Genomic DNA, 24,609 nt, shown 5'->3' with positions numbered 1-24,609 from the left:
AGCTGGAAAAAATTGTTTGGTATCTATAGTAGGATTTTTTAAACTGAATAATTTAAACTTCGCAGATATTAACGTTTTGGTACTAACTTTTCGTTATTCACAATCGTTATTTTGCGAACGACAAATACAGAAACGACTTTTGTTTTATTCATGCATGTCATGATGTTTCAGCAATCTTCAAATAAATAAATGGCACCTCGCAGCTCAGTCTAAAATCGACTGAATTACGAGGTTGTATTTTGGATGAAAAGATCAGGGTTCGAATCTGTCCGTGAAAAACCATGACAGAAAATTTTCAACTGAAGGTGAGGAGGTGACTAAGTTTGTCCTTCCGGAAACTCGAGTTTTTCATCTCGCAAAACAGGTAAACTCATCCAAGGGAATGCATGCTTTGATAGATACAGTAATTTATGTAGAAGAATTCTTCCATGAGGGTATATATGAAACCACGTTTCTTAACAGCGAAAGCTTATCGAGGCTAATGCGTTTTAAGGGGAAGGTGTTAAATGTATTTGATTTCTTCTCCACCTTGTTTCCCAAATTAACAAAACAAGTGATTCAAATGCTTATAATGAGATTGGGGGAAAATCTAAATAATGTTAGGAAGTTCTGAAAACAAAATTCTTGATAAACAGAATACTTTAATTTTTAAAGCACCACACTTCAAAAATACGGTTAACCGCCGATAAAAATTAAACATCTTCTCTTTCGTTTAAACCGTGGGTTTCTTTCGTTTTTGTATTTTTTTTTCTCAGCCTGTTACATGCAACACAAACTAACAAGCTTAACTAATAACATAATTACTCAATATTTTTGCTCTTATTTATGTTACACATACTCGTACTTGGCGTTATGTTATAGACTTCACCACTTATGATAGAGAGTTGTTTATAACGCAGCAACAGTTTAATTTAATCAGTGGGTGGTAGTTCCATAATAATTAGTTAATGCCAAAAATATTTTATTCTGATGGCGCCAGCTATCAAAACATAATTATCAAAAAAGTGAGCCAACCGAATCTGAAACGAAACTAAACTCTGGTTCTTCATTTCGAAAAACATGCAAACCGGCCAGAGAATACACGCAATCTAGAGATAAACTAGTTGGAGTGAGAGGGATGAACTGTCATCATGCCCTGATACTTCCTGATTGAAATGACAAGAAATCTCTGAGAAGATAGAAGTTCGCGAATGGCTGATATATTCGCGTTATTAAAAAAAATATAAAAAAAGTGAAACGTATTTTATTTATATTTTATGGTAACCTTAGGATCAACTTCTCTTACTATGGTGTATCAAACTCCGAATTTACGTGCTACCAGTAAATCATATGCATGATCCAATTTAATCCATTATAATTATTCCAAATGCATATTATTTAATACTGCCAAGCGAAATATGAGCCATTACATAAGAGACTAGCCTAAGAGCGTTTCCCTCCTTTCTTATGAGGAGAAATATAAGATGAGAATGGCGGCAATACAGCAAGATACGATGGCTTTCACATCTTATCTCAACGCATATACTGATTTCTTATCACTCTTCCTGTGGCATTAACCCATAGTAGAAATCAGTTCTTTATGTTGTGCAATACCACACTGACGTTTATTAGCAGATTTCAGTGTTCAATAAATATTCTCATGAATTTCAGTAAACATTCACAGCGAATCAAAATTGGTATACACCAAATAGTTCTGGAGGTGGGGCGAAGGCAAAGTATGAAAATAGTCTTTAAAGAAGTGCCTACATGTTTTTTTTTTTTAGAATTGCGAAAACAATTTCTTATATCTTTAATGTCACAACATATAAAGCTAATTTAGAAAGCAAAACGCCTTTTTCTTTATTCCGACCGAGTAGGAAAATGATCATCACTAAGGAAGTTATTTAAGCATTGATATTCCAGGGACGGGTCGCAGAATGAAGTTTATATGTATAACAGGTGTTAACAAAGATAATTATTTCTTTTTTCATTTTTATTTCCTATGAGGTGTAAAAATAGATGTCTAGTCCAACATATTTTTCTATTTAAAAAAAAAAAAAAGCATCGTTAATTCCAGGTGGGTGAAGAACTGTATGCAAATATGGAGGAATGTCCAGACTCTTCATTTGAGAGATTAGGCCTGTTCATTTTATATTCTCATTTGAGTGGTCAGACCGGCCATTTATTTCTGAAATTTGAGAGCATCTACACGATAACGGAATTTTCAAACATAAGAAAGGTATACATTTATGTTTTAAATCAATGGAGTCCTAGATAAGTTATGCAGCATCCCAGCAGGTCAACCGAAAATATTTTCCAGGAAACCCAACAGTGACCTACCACACTCTTGCCAATGCTCCTCTCACCCTAAGTTTATAGTAAAAGGCGGGAAAAAAGTCACTACTCCTAATTCTTATTTACAAAAATTTAATTTTTAGAATTAAGTACAGTATTTGTACTTAATTTTTAAATGTTTTTCACTGTGATTCAAATGCTTAATCAAATGAATAAAACAACTGTTTCTAATATATTAATAAATATGGACTGAAAACAAAAACATAATATCCTCAAATGTGTATGATTTTTAGTAATAATAATAAGGCAATGCATTATGAAATATTTTTGTCACTGTTTTTGAAACCCAGCTATTGGAAAACACTGGTCTAAATAAAGCATCACATAATCCCATGAAAGTTATTAATTTCGTTTTCAATTGTATTTTTTAAATTTCACAATTAAAATAAAACAAAATGTAAAATTTTTTAATTAAAACATAATTCACAATGAACTGTAAACTTAACATTGTCTTCACTTTTTCTGTAAAGAATTTTGAAAATTAAAGTCCATGAGATAAAATAGCGGTTTTTAAAATCGCAAGTACGTTTAATCCTTTTCAGTAAAATGCCAACACCGCAAGATGGAATTATAACCGAGTTACTCAGTGACAATATAACGGTGGACCATGACGTGCATTGCCGTTAAAATGTATACAACGAAAGGTCACAATTTAACACAATAAAGTTTTTTTTCCTCAAGTTTAAGAATGCGTTTCCGCAAGTCAAGGCAATGTGTTGAAGGCAACAAGTCAATAAAAACGGCTTTATTGTTGCTTTTTAACTCAATTATAAAGTTCTGCTCTTTGCTTTTTATGATACTCCGCGTTTAATTGGATAACCATATTTTAGTAGAAGTTTCTGAAAAGTAAAGCACAAGTAGTACTCCCATCTATGAACATTACTGAAATGGCCGAAAAAGGCAAATAAAACTCTAAGAACAAAACGGCACGTCAAATAGCGAACAATTTCGGCTGCGTTAGATTATAAAACACCTGGCCTTGTTGTTACTGGAGAAATAGCCTGGGGCAAGTAGTGGAATGAGCATTTCCTAAAACGTCATGCAGCTGTTGTGCTCTTAGGAGAATCGAAGGACTACAGGAAGGAAAGATTCCTTCCCATGCATTATTATTATTACCCAAGACTGTTCATATAAGTGTGGATTTGTTTTTTCATGCATCTTCAGCCCATGTCGGGGCGCTGGAAAAATAATGATCTTCAGTAAGAACCTCCGGATAAATCAATAGGAAATACCTTATAATTGCTTAAGTTATAGAGTGAAATCAATAACAAAAGTGTTGAAAGAAAAGCGAGAAAAAATTTAAATGATACTTAAAAAAACAAAGAAAAAAACTCGGAGTTCTAAACACTTTCGGTACACAAAACCTCGTTTTGTTTTTGTAAATGTTCCCGTAGCTATCAAATTACCTCAAGCTTTTTTTAGTATACGAAAGGGAGCATTCAACGAAAGGATTTACTTGTCAAACGCCGCTTGCTTTTCTGTCGTAACACATGCACACCCGACATGCATGTCAAGGAAGAATTTCATTTTCATATATATTCTTCCACTCTTAGCTGAAAGCATCAAGGGGTCTAAGACATGCTAGTGTTTCTGAAGCATTGTATCTCATTATCCCCAATCTGCGGCAGTGCACTGTTTTAGAATATTATTTATAGAACTGCTTGAATTAAACTTGGTAATGTGAACATTCTGCTCAAATATCAAACTTTTCGTAGCTGAGTAATACAATACAGCATCACAACTAAAACAGTCATATGATCTGTATTAAAAATGCAAAAGAAAAAGAAAAAATTACACAAATTATAGGGCAAAAATGACATGAACAGCAGCATTATTTCATTTCTTGATTTATTGTTGAGTAACATTCCAATTAAATGTTGAGTAACACTTCATACCATGAGTCATGAACGGCCATCTAATCTATAAATAAAAATGACGAAGAAAATAAGTGAGAGCTAGATAGAGTTTGGCACGGATTCTCAAATACTGTGTTTTCACTTTCATACTTCCACAGTTTCTATTAGTTTTTTTTTTTATTTATTTTAAATTCACAATGTAGGAAGTTGATGTTATCTAACCCTCTGAAACCAGATGGGGAGAAGAACGGGAAAAAAAGAAAGAAAGAAAAAGCCTTATAGCTGTAAATGTGGCAGGTTCTCGTAGTGGGGAGGGAAGAAGAAATCCGATGAGGGAGTTCTATTACAGAATAACACTATGCATCACTACACATGTGATAACTTTAGTTTGGTGCTTCTAAATTGCTTGAATTCAATATATAATAATGATAGTAATAGAACGATAAACTACAGGCTACCTTCCGTTCGACTTTAAATATCTACTGTTCGCATGAATGAACTAGGTTGACTGAAACATGGTATCGAAGCACAAAAAATATCTTTTCATGTAGCATAAACATGTAAACAAGTATTAAATCCAATCCGCTGAGTTTATGTAGCGTGTACCTCTTAGAAAACAAGCTAACGCATTTTGCGTGTCGTCGATAAACAGTAGGATCTAATTATAAACAGTCAGAGAGCACAAGCAATTAACAAATATACATTTGTGGGGTGGTTGTATGGAGAAGAGTGGCTTCCCGTGATTACTCTATAGAGGAGCTAAATAATAATAAATACAATATTAAAAAGGTTCAGTAATACACATCTACTAAAAAGGAAATAAAATAAAATAAAGAAACACGTCAATATTAAGCAACATGATTAAGTGATTTTAGTAATTAAAACTATTATTAATGATGAATGAGTAGTCGGTTGTATCGATTGCTCAATCCCGAATGCAGAAGACACCAATGACCGGGATAGATTGTTCTGATAAAGTCTCTTAAACACCAAATTATGTGCACAGCACTAAATAAAACTGATAAATCAACTTGTGTAGGCTTATATTTAGCAAAAAATTAATAACTTAAAGGATATACGATTATACATACACAAAAAAAAATCGCTTACCAAGCCATCTCCGGCCACCATGCTGTCTTCCTGGACCGGCCTATATCGGCTCCTTTGCAACTCTTGTTATTAGACACCAAGCCGCACTGATACCACGCCAACGCCGCCTCTGCGGGCTGACGGACACACACACAGCGAGAAAGAGAAAGATATAATGCCTGCGAATAGACACTGAACATTTACTCACTATCGACTGGAATAAGTGCGCTGTGTTCTGACTAAATGGCTGTACCTCCAAAACGAAAGGATGAAAAGCAGAGTTTCACAGTGCAATTGCCTGACCTTACTGCTGGTCAAGGGAAATGACTTGTATGCTAGTGAGGATGGCTTGAACATTCCACGCAGTGCAGCTAACTGGTCCTAGGGCACGCTCCTCGGTCGTGATAGAGGATGATTCACGACTGCACGAAAAACTCTCCCCGCTTATGCATCGTAGACATGTGTACTGTACGGGCCATTCCATTTATCGGCTTCCAACCCCTCCTTCAATTTTCACATCCACGATCACGCTGTTTTAACGGTTCAGATAACGGGATTGGCAGGGGAGCTCCTGAAACACTCCACTTAGAGAATAAATAGCTTTGAATGGTGCTGTTAACAGATATTTCGAGATAAAGGATAAAATATTTTTTAGTGAAGAGACACTTTACTGAAAGTGAAATACTTGAACGATAACAATTAATAAGTGACTTCTCAATAAGTGAACGTCAGTCATCTGCTGGGAGCATAACGCAAGAGATTCTTTTTGAATATGCTAGAGAAAAATAGTGCGGTTTAGTTGTGCAGGAGCACTGCATTTTTTTTTTTTTTACTGTTTTAAATGTAACTTTTATTTGTTTTAAACTGGCAGTTAAATTAAAGCAGTAGCAGTATCATGAAGAAAATATTAAGTTTCCTAGCTATTATCCAATATGACAACTTCACAAATACCGTAACGAAACGATAAGCTCGGTCCTTTGTGACCGCTGAGATTTTTTTTTTTACAAAACCGATACATATTAAAAAAAAAAAAAACGTAGCTTGTTAAAAAGCAAAACTTAACAGGAAATAGACTGAAATTAAGGAAGCACGTGAAATCCTGCTTATTTTGAATACTTTAAAATGACATTTATAAATACAATACTTTTAAAAATGAAGATCATTTTAAAAAAACATGAAGTTATTTCATCAGATCCATTCTACCATTGATTTATAAAATTCGGAAAAATAATAAATTAAATGTATTTACATCAAATCACTTTTCGCAGCATTTAAAAACTTTTTTAGACATTTAAAAAAATAAGGCTAACAAATAACCAGCATTGAAAAGATTTTCAAACATAAAAAATTAAAGATAATACCAATAAATATTTCGAATTGATCTAAAGCTTAGAAGAATGCAATCTCGTATATGAGCTGCCCCTTGGAATCTCACTAACAAGAGACAGACTCGGGAGCCCTATTCATGTTTAATTATTGCTTTTGATTTCACTGGAATGACAAACTGATGGATCTGTTCTTCAATAATTTTCAATAACAAGTTAATAACGTGAGCTTGTTTATATAAACAAGTTCACGTTATTCTTCTGTACGAAAAATCATTACTACGAACTCAATAGCCAAGTTGGTTATTGAGTTCGAATTCCACGATGTTATGGATGTTTGTGGAAGTTTAGGTGATAAACGATTTTCGTCGTCTGGTGAGAGGCGACTGCTTTGATTATTCGAGACCTGAAGTGGCTGTAAAATGTATCGCATTTTGTCTCGAGAGCAGGGGGTTTCCGGATTATATGACTATCAGCCCAGCCATGGCAAAGTTTACAAACCTTTCGTCGATGAGATTCCCAGAAATAAATAAAAAAAATAAGAACAGTAAAGGTCTAATTTGATTCGTACGTTGTTTGGAAGAAACTGTCGGACATTAAAACCAACAACTCCATAATAAAAACAAAATAAAAATAAAAAACTATTTCCGTAAAACAGTTTTATCATCAGTGTCGACGTGGATCCCAATATAATATTGCACAATTGGAAACGTATCTTTAGATTGAAACCTACTAGTAGTAATGCTTCTAACTGCAGACCAATAAAAATCTGAACGACACGGTAGTGCCTTTCTTTTCAATGTCATGCATAACTGCATTAACAATAAACGGAATATGAAATCAGCATAAATCTATCCTTCTATGAGTCGGGTAGCTTTACAAGGAAATAAAGTATCCAACTCTAAAAAGACGTTAAAAATCCATCCAAGCAGACTTTTCGAAAATTATTATTATTATAACCTTCAGCTATTCTTAGCGTCTCAGTTTCTAGTTTAAGTATGAGTTCATTTTTATTTTTGTTTTTAGCTCTTCAGAATATATTATTACATCAGACAGAATAATATCATCAAAGAGCTAGAAATTCATATTTAGTACATAATTCAAGAGCCTGTCTCTGACATTATCTTCTAAACAGATCGACAGAGGGAGAAAAATTCCAAAATGGAACTGCTTATTTAGGCTAATAATTACTGGAAAATTGATACAAGTATTTCAGTTTCAAACTTCATTCCAACATAGACTTTTTTCCATAACAACAGTTCGTCACTGAGCCAAGGAAATATAGACAGATTTTTTTATTATTATTTAACTTGATAAAATATACATTAAAAGATAGGCAACAAAAAGCTATTTACATATTATAAGAATATATATTACAGAGGGAAAAAAAAGAATTTCCTTTTGGATATACAATAGAAAGGGGGCAAAAGATACATGAGTGGTAGAGAGAATTTGACTCGTTTAGTAAAAGAGTCAACATTACAGTTCAGTATATCAGGGGCGTATATTCATGACGTGCTAGGTTGCGGTGCACACCCACGGATAGCAATATCACCGATATTATAGTTCTACATTTATTCATATTAAAGACTCCCTTAATTGTTTCCAGGCTTCGCGTGATTCCTAGACTTAAAATATATATACTATTGCTTCACGATGAGGACACATTTCGACAAGTAAACATTGCATCACATTCGCATTAATAGCTCGGTTGTACGGTCACAAATACGGACACCTTTGAGCCCTCTGAACAGACGTACAGATGGCGAAGTGGATCAAATTTCTAGCGTTACAATGGTTTAAAATCACCCAGAAGGCGAGGGATAGTGTGCGCTGAGACGATAGCACCCAGAAATCTCTGGATGTCAACTAATCCAATTGAACATTGTTATTTGTCATGGGTTGTTGATTTTGTTTTCTGAATTTCATGTGTTTTATGTGAGTGAAGTGTGAATTGACGTGTTTAGGACACCGATATAGACAAGTAATTTTCTATAAATAATTTATAACTTTTTGGCCAATATTTATAATGGGAAACAGTGTTGACGATCTATTAAAGGCAAGGGGCCACTATCCAGACCGGTTTCGACCTTTAGTGGCCCCTTGCCTTTAATACAAAGCATCATACATCTCCTCCAGGAGATGTGCTTTGCATTAAGGGTAAATATTAAGATTAGTGATCAGCGCTTATTCTACTTTTACCATGAGTTGCCTTGGTCTTGCACTACGTGCAGGGTCAGCTAGACTTGCAACACTTGCAGGCGCAAACTTGACTTGTTTGTCTGTTTGCTTATTTGGGAAATGGAGTAAAACCAGGTTTAAAATAGCTTGGTATCTTTAACATTTATTATACCCAAGGTAAAATACTTTCTACACACACACACACACACACACACACACACACACATATATATATATATATATATATATATATATATATGAATCTTCGTAGCTCAATATACTTTCAATCAGTATAGACGAAGCCCTTTGGTTTTTTCCCTCCCGGAAACTCAGTTTTTTTCTCCCCCCAGAACAGGCAAACCGGCCCCGTGAACACAAACAGATCACAGTCAGAAACACTGCCCTTAGGGGGTGGAGCAAGGAGTGGCGACCCAGCTGCATTAATTAGCTGTACGCCCCCTCGGTAGAGGGAGGAACTCAACCCGTCCCAGGGGGATGGGTGATGATATATATATATATATATATATATATATATATATATATATATATACAGGGTGTTCGGGATAAATTTGACATATTTATAATTAATTATATTTTTCCGTAAGTTACATGTATTAACACACACTTCTCTTCATTTAAAAGTTTGGACCCTTCTTCATTCATATACAAGATGTCAGAAAGGATGGATAGCTGGAACCCACCTGAATCATGGAAGAGAATAACTTGTATCATGATGATTCGTGCCCGCCATCAAAATAAGGATATTACGACTGCTGCCCAATGCTCCCTGAATACAGTAAAAACAATCAGGCATGAACTAGAGACTTGCAATGGTGACTACGAGGATGTAGCAAGAAGAAAGATCCCTAGCAGACGATCTGATTGCGTTCGTACAGCAGAATTCCTCGCAAATCTGCAGGAACAGGTGTTGAAGAACCCTGGCATTGGAATTCGGGCTTTGTGCGTGGAGTTGCTAACTGTAGTCAAGCCCTGGATAACAAGGGTAGCCAATGGTAGGCCGTATGTATGGCAGCAGGATTCGGCCCCTTGCCACACCTCTGGGAAAAGTCAAAAATGGTTGTCTGAAAATTTCTACGACTTCACCAGTCCAAATGTTTGGCCTCCAAACTCCCCAGACCTTAACCCCATGGATTATTTTGTATGGGGCGCAGTTGAAAAAGACACCAATCGCACTTCCAGTAATACAAAAGCCCAGTTAATGGATAAAATTAAAACAGTTTTTGCGGCCCTTCCCAGGGAGACTGTAGCATCAGCTTGTTCGAGGTTCCGAAGCAGAATTGAAGCTGTGATCGATGCTAATGGTGGTTATTTTGAGTAAATCTTGTTGATAGTATTGTAATTAACTCTGCCTGTAATGTTTTTTTGTCAATTCATTAAATTTAATAGATACAAAGAAGATTTTCTTTTTCCTTACGAAACTGTCAAATTTATCCCGAACACCCTGTATATATATATATATATATAAGGATTCAAATCGAATTAGGGATGGAAAATATTACTTAAGTTTACAAGTGACATTAAATTAACAATTAATCCCAGAAGGAGAGGTGCAAGATATTTGATAAAATGCATTAATTAAGCAAAGCTGTATTTAAACTTTTATATCCTTCCTCTGTGTTACAAACTGTCGCAGATTACGATTTTTCATGCATCCGGATAATAATAATAAAGTAAGATTGCGCCATCCATATTTCAACTATGAAATAAAAGGTCTCGTTTCGGTGTGCTCAACAAACGAAAAAAAATCGGGGGGGGGAAGGTTGGTCGCAAATTTCTGTCTCATCGATAACTTTACCGTGTACAAAAAAGTGAATATATAAGAATGCAGATAATACATTACAACAATATAAAGTACCGTAATGACTGTCTAGCTGTGCAACGAAGAACATTGCCGCCATTAGTGAAATAATTCCACAAGACTTAGTCATTTTAGCACTAAAAAAGACATGAGGTAAATACTAAAACATCAGCTCAGGTGTGGTTTTTCCAGTACTGTTATGACAGGAGACACTCCCTGGCGGAAAGAGAAGGCTATAACTTGTTAGTTGACAATGTAGCTCATAACATTGCACAACTATAAACCACCCACACAGGTAATCTATTTTATAGAGAACGCGCTAAGAGAGAAAATAATAATAATTTGAAATAAGATAACTATAGAGGTCTACATCGAAAGAATGTTACAAAAAGGATCTATCAATAAGATATATTCGTACCACGTTCTTTAGCTACGTTTTTTTAGTTCTATTGTCAATTATGAAAAAAATTTCTTAGTAATCTGAAGAGAATATTTGTCACTAGTTCTCTGTAGCAAATGGCAGCCGCAGAACAATTGCTGACAGACTGATTACCTTAACTAATCGATTAAGTGGCTATAGTGATAACAATAATAGTCTTTTCAACGACCAAGGGATCACGGACGCGTATTTCAGCAGATAAATACAATCAACTTATAGTTTCTCATTTTCTAGTCAAGCTATGTGCGAATATGTCACATTATCCTTTGGGTTTCATACACTACTTGGATCCTGAATAAGCAAAAATTAATGTCATTTCGAAATGGGAAAAACCTGCTGTATAGGTAACCAGCCTATATCGACTCCACTGGCAGCAAAATAAAGTGTTAAGTTCAGAGATTGTTGTCCTATTTATACACAATTAATTTCGGAAACATCTCACATAACCACCTCAATAGTATTGTCATTCCCCGTAGTTGTTGAGACTTGACAATAAATTCAGATATACACATTCTTTCGCACAGATGCTAAAAGTGGAGGGTGGAAACCATCACATGAAGTGAACTGTTCACATCTTACCTTTACTATATGTGCTATGATATGAATCAATGCATATCAATGATATGAAGTACTTCAATGTTATATTTCTATCCAAAAGACGACAGTTATTTACAAGAGGAAAAATTCATCATCAGCGCTCTCTCTTTGTCAATGGTCTAGGGAACACAATGAAATATTGTCTTCCTTATTAGCATCAATTTGTGCATTGCATTATTCAGAATCATGTTTCTTGGAGTTTGAGCAAAACATGGTAAAATCTTGTTTTACTGGGCACTTCCCAACAAGACTAAAAATGTATTTTTTTGGTCTCTGGTTAGATTTCAAATTAATCTAATTAACGAGATGCAACATCGCATGAATAGTTTACTTGAATAAAATCGTACTGTTGTTGTTGTTCTTATTACGAAACAGAAAAATGCAAATTCGCATTGATATCAGATCAATATTAATAATTTCCATTAATCCAGTTTTTACTCTCCCCCCCGCCTCTAAACGGTGCATTTCAGAAATACTCAAATTTAATTGGCAATCAATTTCCGAGTTCAGAGTTTCACATGGGCTGTAAGAAATACATGAGATAAGAACATGCAAACAAGGTTTTACAGATTTTTTAGTAACACTTTATAGTAATATGAAGAAAAGAATCGTTCAAGGAGAGGTTCTAGATACTTGCTGTTCTAAATTACCTTACGTGCAGAGTGTTTCTTTCTTAACGATCAATATTGTATGACGTGCTTGTCAAACATATTGCGATTAAGTATGTTATTCTACCAGTAAACAGGAAATAAAAGAAAATCCAGTACTATTTTATTAAAATATTTTTTATTTATTTTCTCGTGTATAACGATTATTAATTAATAGGTACTTTCCGCTCACGATCTGCTTAGAAATAAAGCTTTCTGCGTGCTTTATAATTAAATGAAAGGAAATTCATGGCAGTTAAATCAGCAGTGCATCAATAGAACGCTCCCCTTTTGGAGCTAATCTGGCACGGCTGAAGCATCACCGCGATGTAATGTCGCCGAATAATGAGCTGTTAAGATCATCGGTTACATTAAAAAAAAAAAAAAATGTGCGTTTGTTTAAATAAGTTCCTAAACACAGTCCTGGTTAGTTTTCGAACATTTAAGCAAAAGTCAAAGAAAGGAATGTTATCTGAAATTCTTGTGACTGGATTGCAGGAACTATTGCAGTATGTTGCACGTCTAATATCCCACAAGAAAAATAATCTCTCGGTCAAAACGAATCTTATGGTTCATGACAGTCTAAGTTTACAGCAACACATATTCAGTGGTCCAGTACACATGCAGACAAATTGTACAATCATAAGAGCATGTCTTCTAACCGCTCGTGGTTAGCATACCCACTCTCCAACCAACAAGCTGCGGGTTTCGATTCCTGTCTTGGCCTAGTTGTTTGTGATTGCCTTTAGGTGAGAGATGAATTTCATCGCCCAGTGTAAGACCACTGCCCCGCTTATTAGAGGCATGAAGTGGCTTGAAACAGTTTGTTTGGTCTCTAGAGCAGGATTTCCGGCTATGCATAAAAATAAATAAAAAAATACCAAAAAATACATACAATTAATTTGAAAAAAAAAAAAAAAAAAAAGAAAGAATGCCTTGGTCCACCCAAGGTACTAACGTTTTCTAGATTTACAGCAAAAATCTTTCGTGGACGGGAACCACATAAAAAATATGTCTCAGGTGATTAATTTGGCACACAAACTTTATTCTTCAGCATCGTCAATCCAAACTAGTTACAGTTCATCTTGTAGATATGAGATCGTTGCAGGTAGAAGCACACAACGCATAAAGCTTTGATCGAAAACCACGAGACTGTAATGTGAACCTTTGAAAAACTTTTTTTTGACATGATATTAACAAAATGTATTAATTATATTCAGCCGATCTCTAGCATACTCTAGTTTGATTGAATTTAGCTTAATTAAAATTAGAAGTACTCGTATGTCTGTTAATCACGTGTATCCTCCGAAAGTTCTGAAAAAAAAACCTTCAGGATTGCTAACTCACTATCCATTTAAAAAAAAAAAAAAGTTATTATAAATGGGTATTTGGATTCTAGATGAGATTTAAATCTTGGTATTTCCAACTGTCCTCTTCAGCAAATGTCGCGCTCGCAAGTTAACTTCGGAGGTACTACTTCGCCTAGAAATATTCTGTGCTCTATTTACTATACACACCATTATGTGTATAGTATTTACTATACACACCTTAACCAACATCACGGTTAAGTAACTTGGTTTCTTTGAAACCTGATTATGGCTATCAGTTGCATGTGTCCTTCTGGTAGGTTTGCCTGTTTTGCAAGATTTTTCCGGGAGGAAAAACCCATCCACCGCCTCTTCATGAGACGAGCTAAGTCACCTTCAACTGAAAAGTCTTGATAAAGTTTCTTCCGTTCTAGACGATATTGGAACACGAGTCTTTTATCCGTTTGGGTAAACAAGACGTAAAGGCCATCATCGAAATCGACTGCGCTACAGAGGCTCCATATTAAATATAAATTATGCTTAATCATATTACATTATATTATACTACGCCTCAGCAGCGAACCATGAAAGAACATAGTTTGAGTAGAAAGACCAGTTCTGATTCAATTTAGGATGTGAGGTATCTTTATAAGGCCTTTAACACCCATAAATAAATTAGCCAGTCTCATACAAAGATGCTGCAAACAGACAAGCTGACCAGAAATCACATTCGGCCACAGACTTGGCCACTGTCATATCGCGCCTGAAGCCAGTTAGGTTGACCTATTGAACCACTGTTGACCCATTATCGCGGTGAATCTCTCTCTCTCTCTCACACACACACACTGCCTGATATATATCCAGGAATGAATCGTGACAACTCTCTCTCTCTCTCTCTGAAGTAGTGGTGGATGGTGAGAATATCTAATAAAGTAGCTATTCAGTTATATTAGCGCTGGATTATGTGATGATAATCATTTCAATATATCAAGACCAAGAGCACCTGTACTTTATGTATAGATGAACTAGAGTTAAGGAAACTGGTTGTTACAATTCAAAGTCAGAAATCCAATCTCTACAAAACTTGATCCCTATACGCACACTTATCAACCACTATATAAATCGTTAAGGAGTATAAAACTATGTCATTCACATTCTTCATAGCTGGAAGTGTATGTTTCTATCAGTGAAGAAAACATGGCCCACTGCAAAGCAATAACCAAACTAAGAACGATAATAGTTGGCATTATTCCAAAGAAAAGGAGGGGCACGTTACGATGGAGTTCTTCCTGCATGAGACGTCACTGGACTTGGTTAATAATAAAAATAGAATGTTTCTAGGTAGCATTACTTACAATTACTGACATAGTTTGACGTCAGGGACGAACGTTAACTCATTTCGTTACATAATATGTTGTATAATCCATATGATAGATTTTAAGATCACAGAGATAATACCTTGAGCAAGGAACAGACGTAATAGGAGATAAAGATACAGCCAAACCATAAAATAAAAAAAAAGCAGTTAAACAAAGTAAGTTTGAAATAAAGTCGACGACTGGTAGATTTGTAGGATAAAGTGAAAAGGGATATAGATATCTTGTAATAAAAATGGACATTCGTAGGTCTTATCACAGAAAAGTTGAATTCGAGATACAATTCTACTGAGATTTTTAAAGGCTAATGGATTTTTTAAATATTTTTGTGAATTTTCAATCAAAAAGTGTAAATATAAAGAGTATGAACATGTAAAATATATCATCTTACTTGAATATTAAATTATCTCTCTAACAACACATACAGAAATCAGCAATCAGATTAAAACAGTCATCTCATTCTAATTATTAGTGAGACGCCATTTTCTAGTCTATACAGAAGATGCCTCATAGCTCAGTGCAACTACTCGCAGGTACAATTTAGTACAAAATCGAAACTAATTATGCAAATTTCACATAAATTATGCAAAATATATATAACCAAGTTTCGCTCTTGGTTAACATCCCAAATATTAAATTGCATCGAAAAATTTGTATAAAGACGGAACAACAACGAAATCACAATGAGCGCGTATCTATTAATTTATTCCAAAAGAAATAGAAATTTTCTGTCTAATTTCATAATAAGTTTTATTTAGATCCTTAGCTCAACGAATCTATTAATGTACTTCATAAAACAGTTGTTGTCAATTTGCGATCTAGGTTTCACCATCGGCAGAGTTGTCATGGATACCAGTAAGGACAAACTTTGTAATATCTTCTGGATAGCGTCCAGCGAAACAGAATTACTGGTATAGTAACGTACTATTTAAAAGCTATAGATATAAAACCGTGAATGACGTAAATGGCACCATGGGAACGATTTACGTCAATGATTGACGCAGTGGAAGCGTCTTTTATTTGAAATGCTGCAAACTTTTCGAACTTCAGTGTACACAAAGAATGAAAATTTTCTAATTTTTCTAGAAATTATGAAAACTAATTTCTATATCGATTTTTAATTTATGTTTTAATGTATGAATATGTGTTTAATGAGTTTAATCATTCTCACTTTCTTTTTTCTCGTACGTTTTATTTATTATAATCGTTATTTAAATATAAAACAGGAAATAATTCAGATTATTGAATTTCTGAAAATAAAACAAAAAATAAAATAAAATAACCGTATTCAACTTGTGAAACTTTTATTTCCATAGTGCACATAGCTACAAAATATTTTCAAATGTTGAAAATTTTCATTGCAAATATGCGTAATTTCTTATGGCGCATTTTGCCACGGTGATGTGCTGCAGCTTTTACAACTTGTCATGCATGAATTTGATGGAAATTAAAAGAATTGTATGGAAATAAGTAATTTTCAAGAAACTGAGAACTGGATAAAAAATAGGGTACAGATATTAGTTATAGTTTCAAGAAGATATTCTTCATTTTTAAAAATTATATTATTACGCTGTTCAACCCGCCGTAAAACTACTTTAAAGTGTACAATACTGGTTGCATTAATCTTTTATCTACAATAGAAACATTAAATCTGTATGTAGTTAATGATCTAGTAGTCTATAGTGAAACGGTGCCCGCATAAATCCACTTATGTCCAACATAGGAGTGCTAGAAACCGTTATATAGGACACTCAGATGGTGACACCTGTTTCTTGAATATTTAAATATAGTTCAGTGGCCCTCGAAAGATCTAACCTCATTATGCCAATCTGATTCTTAAACAATTAGTTGGTACTTTCGCAATCAGCAGTTTACAAAAATGGATAACAATTTGAACTCAGTGCTTTGATCCAAATAAGTATAAATAACATGAAAACAGAAATCGCAGTAATCTAAGTGGCCTTACTTATTGCTGAAAGAGTAGAAAAACTATCATTGAACTCAGATCTTTGAAAACTCTGAATTCTTACATTCAGTCTCATGCAATATTAATTTCCTGATGGGCTTATTAAAATTTACAAAGAATTTCTTTCTATTTTATTCTGTTTCTTTCTGTTCTGTTTTTTCCTAATATCCAACACCGGTATTAGTGAATCTAACTTATTTGTTTACGCTGGAATGGTTACATCAGTTCGTAAGAATAAAATAAATACTCGTACATAACTAATTTCTCAAAAAACAAAGTAGGTAAACGACATCTAGTATTCCAATCTGAACAGTTTCCATAGCTCATTGCACTACTAACAGAAGTCTTGTGTTTTGCACAAATTCTGTTGATTTTTATGTTTGATAAGTTAATTATGAATAGTATATTATTTTATTTATATCTATTTACATACATATCTATTATGCATTACATATCGTACTAAAATTGATCTAGTGATTGACTTTTCGTGCATAATTTCCTGTGAAGGCGAGATATTTCGAATGGGCCCGCACTTCACGTTAAACATGAAACTTTCTTTGAGAATTCCAAATAAGGAAATGTTTATTTACTTAAAGGAGGAGGAGGGGCGTTTCTTTCCAGAAATTCAGGAGTAAAAATCTCAGCTATGCTAGAATCCTAGTCATGCCGGATGAAATTTGACTAGCTTTTTATAAGGGAAATCTCTAGAAAGTGTTTACAAACAAAACACAAACATATCACAAAAAAAAAAAAAAAATAGGCACAAATTGTTTTGGCAAATTTTATGAATTTTTATATTCATATAATACTATTATTCCTTCCAATAAAAACGGGGGATGATACATAACTTCTAAAATGAGGTATTAATTCAGCGTAATACTGATTGTGTTATGTTGAATCACTAAATTCGACTCAAAAAATAAAAATAAAATAAATACGTTTTGTTTATGTTTTTATTTATTAAAAATTTACTTAGTTTCATTCCCTCTTCCGAGATAGGTAATTTCAATTTTTTTCAGTATGTTTCTGATATTGCCCCCTATTTTTATCCCTTTTTTTTTTTTTTTTTTTGCATTTTTCGTACACAATTGACAATTACTGTGATTACTTCAGTCTGCTTCAATGGGATTAAGAACTAAGGACTCACATTCGCAATCCAATCGGAAAATAACATAATACGTGTGGTTCGGTAAAGCGATGAACCATACGGTCCAACGTTCTACAGCAATGGTCTCCAAACTTTTTGATCGCGTACCCTCAAGACAGAAAAAATAAATAGCGCGTACCCCCAATTGATTGAGCAAAAATCTATTGTAATAAGTATTATAAAGAGGAAATATGCCTTGTATCATCATATAATAATTAAAAAAGCTAGATATTTATTAAAAGCTAGATATACAATAGCCTGGCATTTCTTTCATAATTTCTTGAAATTCTGGTTTGATGGCTTCTGATACTGTGATACGAAGGTCTGGTTCCAAGTTTAATTTATTTCGATATTTGGTTTTAATACCTGTCATTGCAGAAAATGATACCTCACATAAATAAGTAGATCCAAACGATAGGAGTGCATCATTTGCTGTGATTTCTAAATTGCTATATACTCGGACTTCAGTCCCATCCACCAATTGTGAAGAGATTTCTGTTGAAATTCGTTTTTCAAAGTTGTGTTGTATCTAATGTCAATTAATTGCTTTTGAAAAATAATCGGAAAGTGGTCAATTTTTACATTTTCTGCAAATGGGTATAAAATCCATTGAAATTCTTCGCCAGGAAGATCTGTGAATAAGTTACAAAAATATGTGTCCAAACTTTTTAAATGTGCAGATATTACACTTTTTGTTTGTTTTACATTTACATTATTTTCTGTAACGAAATCAGATAAAGATGGAAACATTTCTAAATATCCCTTTTCAAATTTCTCAGCACCATTTTCTTTCGAAATGCAGTTATTTTCTCATTCATTGTTAAAATGTTACCTTTTCCTTGAAGAGACAAATTAAGCGTGTTTACTTTTTAAAAAATATCAGTTAGGTAGCATAGTATTAATAACCACTTATCGTCATTGTTGGGCTTGTCAACACTAAGATGCTCTACAAACAATGGCAATGGTAAGAAGTAAGAGATTTACTCCCTAGTTTTAAAAAACATGACAGCTTTGCCACGGACGATTATGTGTGCAAAGTCACCCAATTTGCGCTACTCGCAAATTTAATTTTACAGGATCTTTAAAACGTCTTTGTCTATATTAGATATATGTTTAATTGCTGAAAGAAAGTAATATTCTTTATCTTTAATTAATTACTTAATTTTTTTCCTATCAATATAAAACTTTTTTTGACGTACCCCCACGTATCGACTCGCGTACCCCACTTTGGAGAACACTGCTCTACAGAACCGTCACCGAGTTCTTTACGCCATTGTAAAGATTGCAATAGTTGATATTGGGCTTGCGTGCAGCTGCTCTTCTGAAGAAATCAAGAGTATGCAACTCTAAATTTACTGCTTACTTGGACTCCTGTAGACCTCCTTATTGAAAAATAAGGTAGCACACTCTAAGGTATCAGAGTGTCCCAAAACAATATATAATTCGGACATATACCTTAATTCGCTAAGCCTTAAGCACTTCGAGCTTTAAAACTTGATAACAAAGCTAAGACAGCGAATTCAGAAACTAGAAAAATACAGAAATGCTTTAAAACATGCTATGGGAGATGCATAGAAAGCAGGAAATTTAAACCCACAAAGGGTGACATGGATTCAGAGCGAATGCAAATACTTTCTCTGGTCAATGGCAAGTACAAAAGACTTCTTCCTCTTGTGCCTTATCCCATCTATTTGGGGTCGGCCTTTTTACATGACGCGACCTTAAGCGCGTGTCGCAGAGCTCGATGTTTGGGGGTATGTGTGTGTGTGTGTGTGTGTGTGTGTGTGTGTGTGTGTGTGTGTGTGTGTGTGTGTGTGTGTGTGTGTGTGTGTGTGTGTGTGTGTGTGTGTGTGTGTGTGTGAGGGACGAAAAACCTGAGTTTCCTGGAGAAAAAACTTTCCACCGCGGTATGAGATCGGCCAACTCACTTTTAACGAAAGAGATAGAGACCAGATGAAGGTTCCTCACGTCACTGATAGGAATCGAAAGAAGGTCTTTCCGACCAAAGGATTTCGTCTATACCGACAACACTGCGACTTATAAAATAAAGAAGTAGTATTCGAATTTTGAAGGAAATAGTGTCTTTAGGCGCCATGTCTGATTTTTAAGGCAGTCCAATACACTACTAGTTTAATAGAATACCAGAATTGTTTCTCAATTCCACTTCTAATCGACCAGCATAAGATACGATATGAACTCCTGTAGAAGAAAAAGAGAGGGGGTGGAGTCTCACATACCAAATGTGTTAATCAGATCTTTCGTCCCATTCAAATCTTGACTTGATTAGCATATTTTACAAAAGTGAAGAGCTGCCGTATTAGTATTATTATCTGATCGTCTTGAAAAAAAGGATACGAAATTATTTGTTATCATGTTCTCTATTCAGATACCGCTAATTAACTGAAGTACGTGCTGACAGAATGTACAGGTGTGATTATGACTGAAAATAAAACCCATACGAGTACCTGAAAATGAGTATAACTAAATCACAATATGAGTAAGCGAGGCAAACAGCGCTGAGCAGGAAATGATAATGAGCATGAATTATGTAGCATCTCACTGGTAAACTAGATGTCTGAGTATGGTAAAGAAAAAAGGAAAGGAAAGGTGCACTGCACTCAGTTTGCTAGTGCACAGCTCATCTTCCTTACATGAGGGTGCACACCCATGGGCGTGTACCTGCAATGAGCTGGAAGGTCAATATAAACAGCTACCGGTCATATTGCTGTAGAAAATTCAGCTCGCTGGCCGCGTTCCAAATTGGCATGCTGCAGAAACAGTAGCACACTGAATGCGGCATAAGTTTCATACATTTAAAGGTCACGGTAAAGATACTGTGCCACTGCATGGAAACGTCAGGTTCAGCAGATATCCGCAAAATAATAATGTCCAGACAATAGTCTAGCCTCTTTTACGCGGCTGTCATCAGGAGCTCTTACGTCATCATTAGACAATCCAGACATAACTAGATGTTTATCATTTTAATTTCTTCAGCGTCATTATATTTAAACAGTACTATTCATTTGTGTTTATTATATAACTGCACTACTGACCCACTATAATTTAAGGCGCTGCATAACTGGCACGCTATTAACAGTTTACCTTTCTAGGGATAATATAATTACATTTAAAGCAGTGATTTTTCACATAGAAATAAACGCATTGCCAACTGCAGTGCTCATCATAAGCAAGGATGTCTTATTTGGAAACTAGGTGCTGAAATTATTTTTTTTTTTTTTTTTTTTTTTTGCCAAACACGGCCTGTTTATTAAAATTTCGTAGCGATTGTAAAATGTTAAGAAGGGGACCTAGCTGATTTCTTTCTGACGCACAGCTTGTTAACGATGGAATAGATAAGGGATAATTTTGCACATTTCCCTACCTTTTATTCTTATAAAAATTACCTGAATGAAGTATAAGTCTATTGATGATCCTGATCGTGACATCATTGCTGATATTTGTACTGAAATGAGGTCAATGATTATGAATAAGAAAAGCAAACGTCAATTAACACTCCAGATGAAGTACTGAAAATTTTCAAGATTGTAATTCAGTGCTACGATGCTGCAGCTCTAAAGAAAAAATTGTGACTTTAATTTGTTTTTTACTAATGAAAGAGGGAAAATGTGTGTTCATTCAGGAAAAAAAATTAATATAATTGATTATTATTTAAATAACGCCAAACTGAGTAGAGTGAATAACAAACACTTGCAATATCTCGTAAAATATACTAGCTATTACGTACATAAAATCTTTAACACTTTTCTGTAAAACAGATTTCGGTCCGAGCAGGTTTTACACTCACTGCGAGGTTGACTATAAATAATTTTATAATATATAGGATAAGAGATGGAAGGTATAAAAGAATATTAGAGAAATTAAACTAATAAATAAACGAAATGTATAAGCTGACAATTTTAAATCATGTCTTTAGTGAAAATTCACCAAACCAAATATATTATTTTAGGTACATTTAGGAGAAATCGATTCGAAAGTTATTTAGAGAGCAGCACTAATAAAGCTACTTATTATATAAAATTTCTTCATGTTTTACAGTTCATAAGTATTTCTCAGACTTTTGAGTTTTTGTTTTACTTCTCTCCAAATTTTGAGATTACATCTAAAGTGAGGTCTTTGGACCAAAACCTAGCAGATTGCACTTTGATTATAGGAGCTCAACAGAGTTTATTACCCGTATTTCTCAGAGGGCATTCCGTCTCATTAAACTTAATTTCTTGATGACATTATAATTACCCATGTATAGTGAATAAAGAAAAGAAAATTATATTTTTATCAAAGGCCTTTTTGAATTTTATTGGGCATTAGTCATACCTCATTCTTCCCTCTTTAGAGTAACAATTGACAGAGGTTTTTTCTTTATTTTCTTTGTGTGCCATAAAATTATTATTTCTCTTCAGACAGTCTCACTGAAATCCTCCTCCCTTCCCCCAAAGTTAAATAATGCTGCACAGCTCATTCTTCAGAGTCTCTCTCTCTCTCTCTCTCTCTCTCCACGGGAAAATTCCTTGAAATCATTAATCACCCATAAACATTCTTCGCCCTGAAGTGGATGGATTTTGAATTCTCTTTTCCTATATTTTTTCATCATGCGTTCAACGGATTTTGAAAAGACAGGTAGGGTAGACAGAAAATACTTAATTATGAAAATATACGTTTTTCAAACGATCTCTTTACACTGTTATGCGAGCACATAATTACACTATTTGCCGGCATGGTTTGCTGAGTGGTTAACGTATTTGCAAACTATAGACTGCGGATTCGAATTCCAATCTGGTCGTGGATGTTTCTGATAATTTTTAGGTGGGAAACCACCGCCTGATTAAAAATAATTCAAAAATTAAAATAAATAAATAATGCTTAAAAGTCTTTATCCTGCCAACAGCACTAAAGCACTATAGGTTTACAATCTATGGCGAGTGGGATACATAATAAATAAAATAAAGGAATGTCGCACGTTCTGAAATTTCAAATGTTACATCCAGATTCTATACTCTATTATTATAACTTACACTAAAAAAAAACAAAAAAAAACATAAGAATGAGGAAAATATCTCACTTCTATAGTCTACTCTAGGGATTTTAGGTCTCAAGTCTGTAATTCGTTACATAATTTGAGAACAGAGATGTAATAATGCGAACGTTAGTTTTTGTCAACTGTAATGTTTTAATTTATTTAGCTTTCTAGTAATCTGAAATTTACTTTAAAAAATTACTACACAATGTATTATGAAACTTACGAATATACGAATAAAGACAAAAGAATTTTTTTCTGTCAGCTTCAAATTAAAACTTTGAGCAAGAAGTAAAAGAACCAAATAATAATAAAATAAAAATAAAAAAAACATACAAACGTATCCATTTAGAAATAATTTATCCCTAAATGGATATTTCTGATTTTCTCATAAATTTCATTATATTTTGCATACTTTAATAATATGACAGATAAAACAGTCCGCTCGAAACCAAAATGGAATATTGGGATTATCTAAGTATAAAATAAACAAAATTTTCATTGCCTCGACTAACGCTTGGAAGTGACACTTTATTCTTGTGGATTTGTCATATCCCTAAATTCGTGGGATTAGCTGGAGCAAACTTTAACCCTAACACATTAACGTAAGTAATGAATGTTTATGGGAATTAACATTGCCTTCTTCAGCATTATCCTGCGTTTAGTTCATCGACTATCTGTTGGCTATTAATGATATCCATGTTGCTACCACGCAGTTATAAAACTACAAACATCAACAATGCCGTTATCATAAAAAGAAGAACGCAGAATGTAAATATGAACTACCATTACTGATGTCAGTACTTGTAATGACAGTGTTATAGTAATAACAGCAAAAATAAGTTGCATTTACTGACATTAAACTGACATCCATTTTCCATGCCCACAATTCCAGACTATTCAAATCATTCTTCAAGTACTGCATATCAAAGTATCCTACCTGAGTGTCATACCTATCTTTGCATCATCAGCATATGTCGCTTGTCAAATCCTTCCCAATATCATAATGTATAGATTGAATAACAGTGGACTAAGCACTGATCCTTGTTGTACACCACTGGTTACCTTAAATCTTGTAGACTCACATCCCCATATACCACTTTTTGATATCTGTCACAGAGCCATCCTATATCCACGCTAATATTCTATAATCCAATCCAAACCCATACTCTCCAATTTATGCAACAGCCTTAGCAAAATCCAAAAGTATCATGGTGTATCCATTCCCATTGTCTAGTTCAATGGTAACATTGTTATAGAATGTGAGCAAGTTGCTAAAACATGATCTTCCCTTAGTAAATAAACCCATGTTGCTCATTGCAAAATAGAGATTCACTGTCAACCCATTCCTGAATGCGATCCCTAACCAATTTTTCAAAAATTTTCACTATCACTCCTGAGTTACTAATTGATCAATAGTTGGATACATCGGTCTTTGCACAATCCTTGTGCAATAGAATTACGATACATTCTTCCCATTCCTACTGAATCGTC

The 24,609-nt window shown here is 34.2% G+C and overlaps 1 protein-coding gene across 9 annotated transcripts in view; it reads right to left on the bottom strand.

The window, feature by feature from the left end:
* Positions 1–24,609, bottom strand: part of LOC150104251 (uncharacterized) — a 1,804,220-nt gene that overhangs the window by 1,573,854 nt on the left and 205,757 nt on the right. The window contains exon 1 of one of the 9 annotated variants that reach the window (XM_090396247.1): positions 5,301–5,500. The exons of the other annotated variants lie outside the window; for them this stretch is intronic. Within the exon in view, the coding sequence (XP_090252373.1) occupies positions 5,301–5,321 (21 nt within the window). The 5' untranslated portion in view covers positions 5,322–5,500. Of the gene's footprint in view, positions 1–5,300; positions 5,501–24,609 lie in introns of those variants that run through there. 9 annotated transcript variants of the gene reach the window in all.

The sequence above is a fragment of the Typopeltis vanoorti genome, chromosome 8, assembly GCF_054136105.1.
Source record: "Typopeltis vanoorti isolate ZY-2024b chromosome 8, IOZ_Tvanoo_1.0, whole genome shotgun sequence".
Taxonomy (NCBI): Eukaryota; Metazoa; Arthropoda; class Arachnida; order Uropygi; family Thelyphonidae; genus Typopeltis; species Typopeltis vanoorti.
This window is presented reverse-complemented; position numbering and strand designations above follow the sequence as displayed.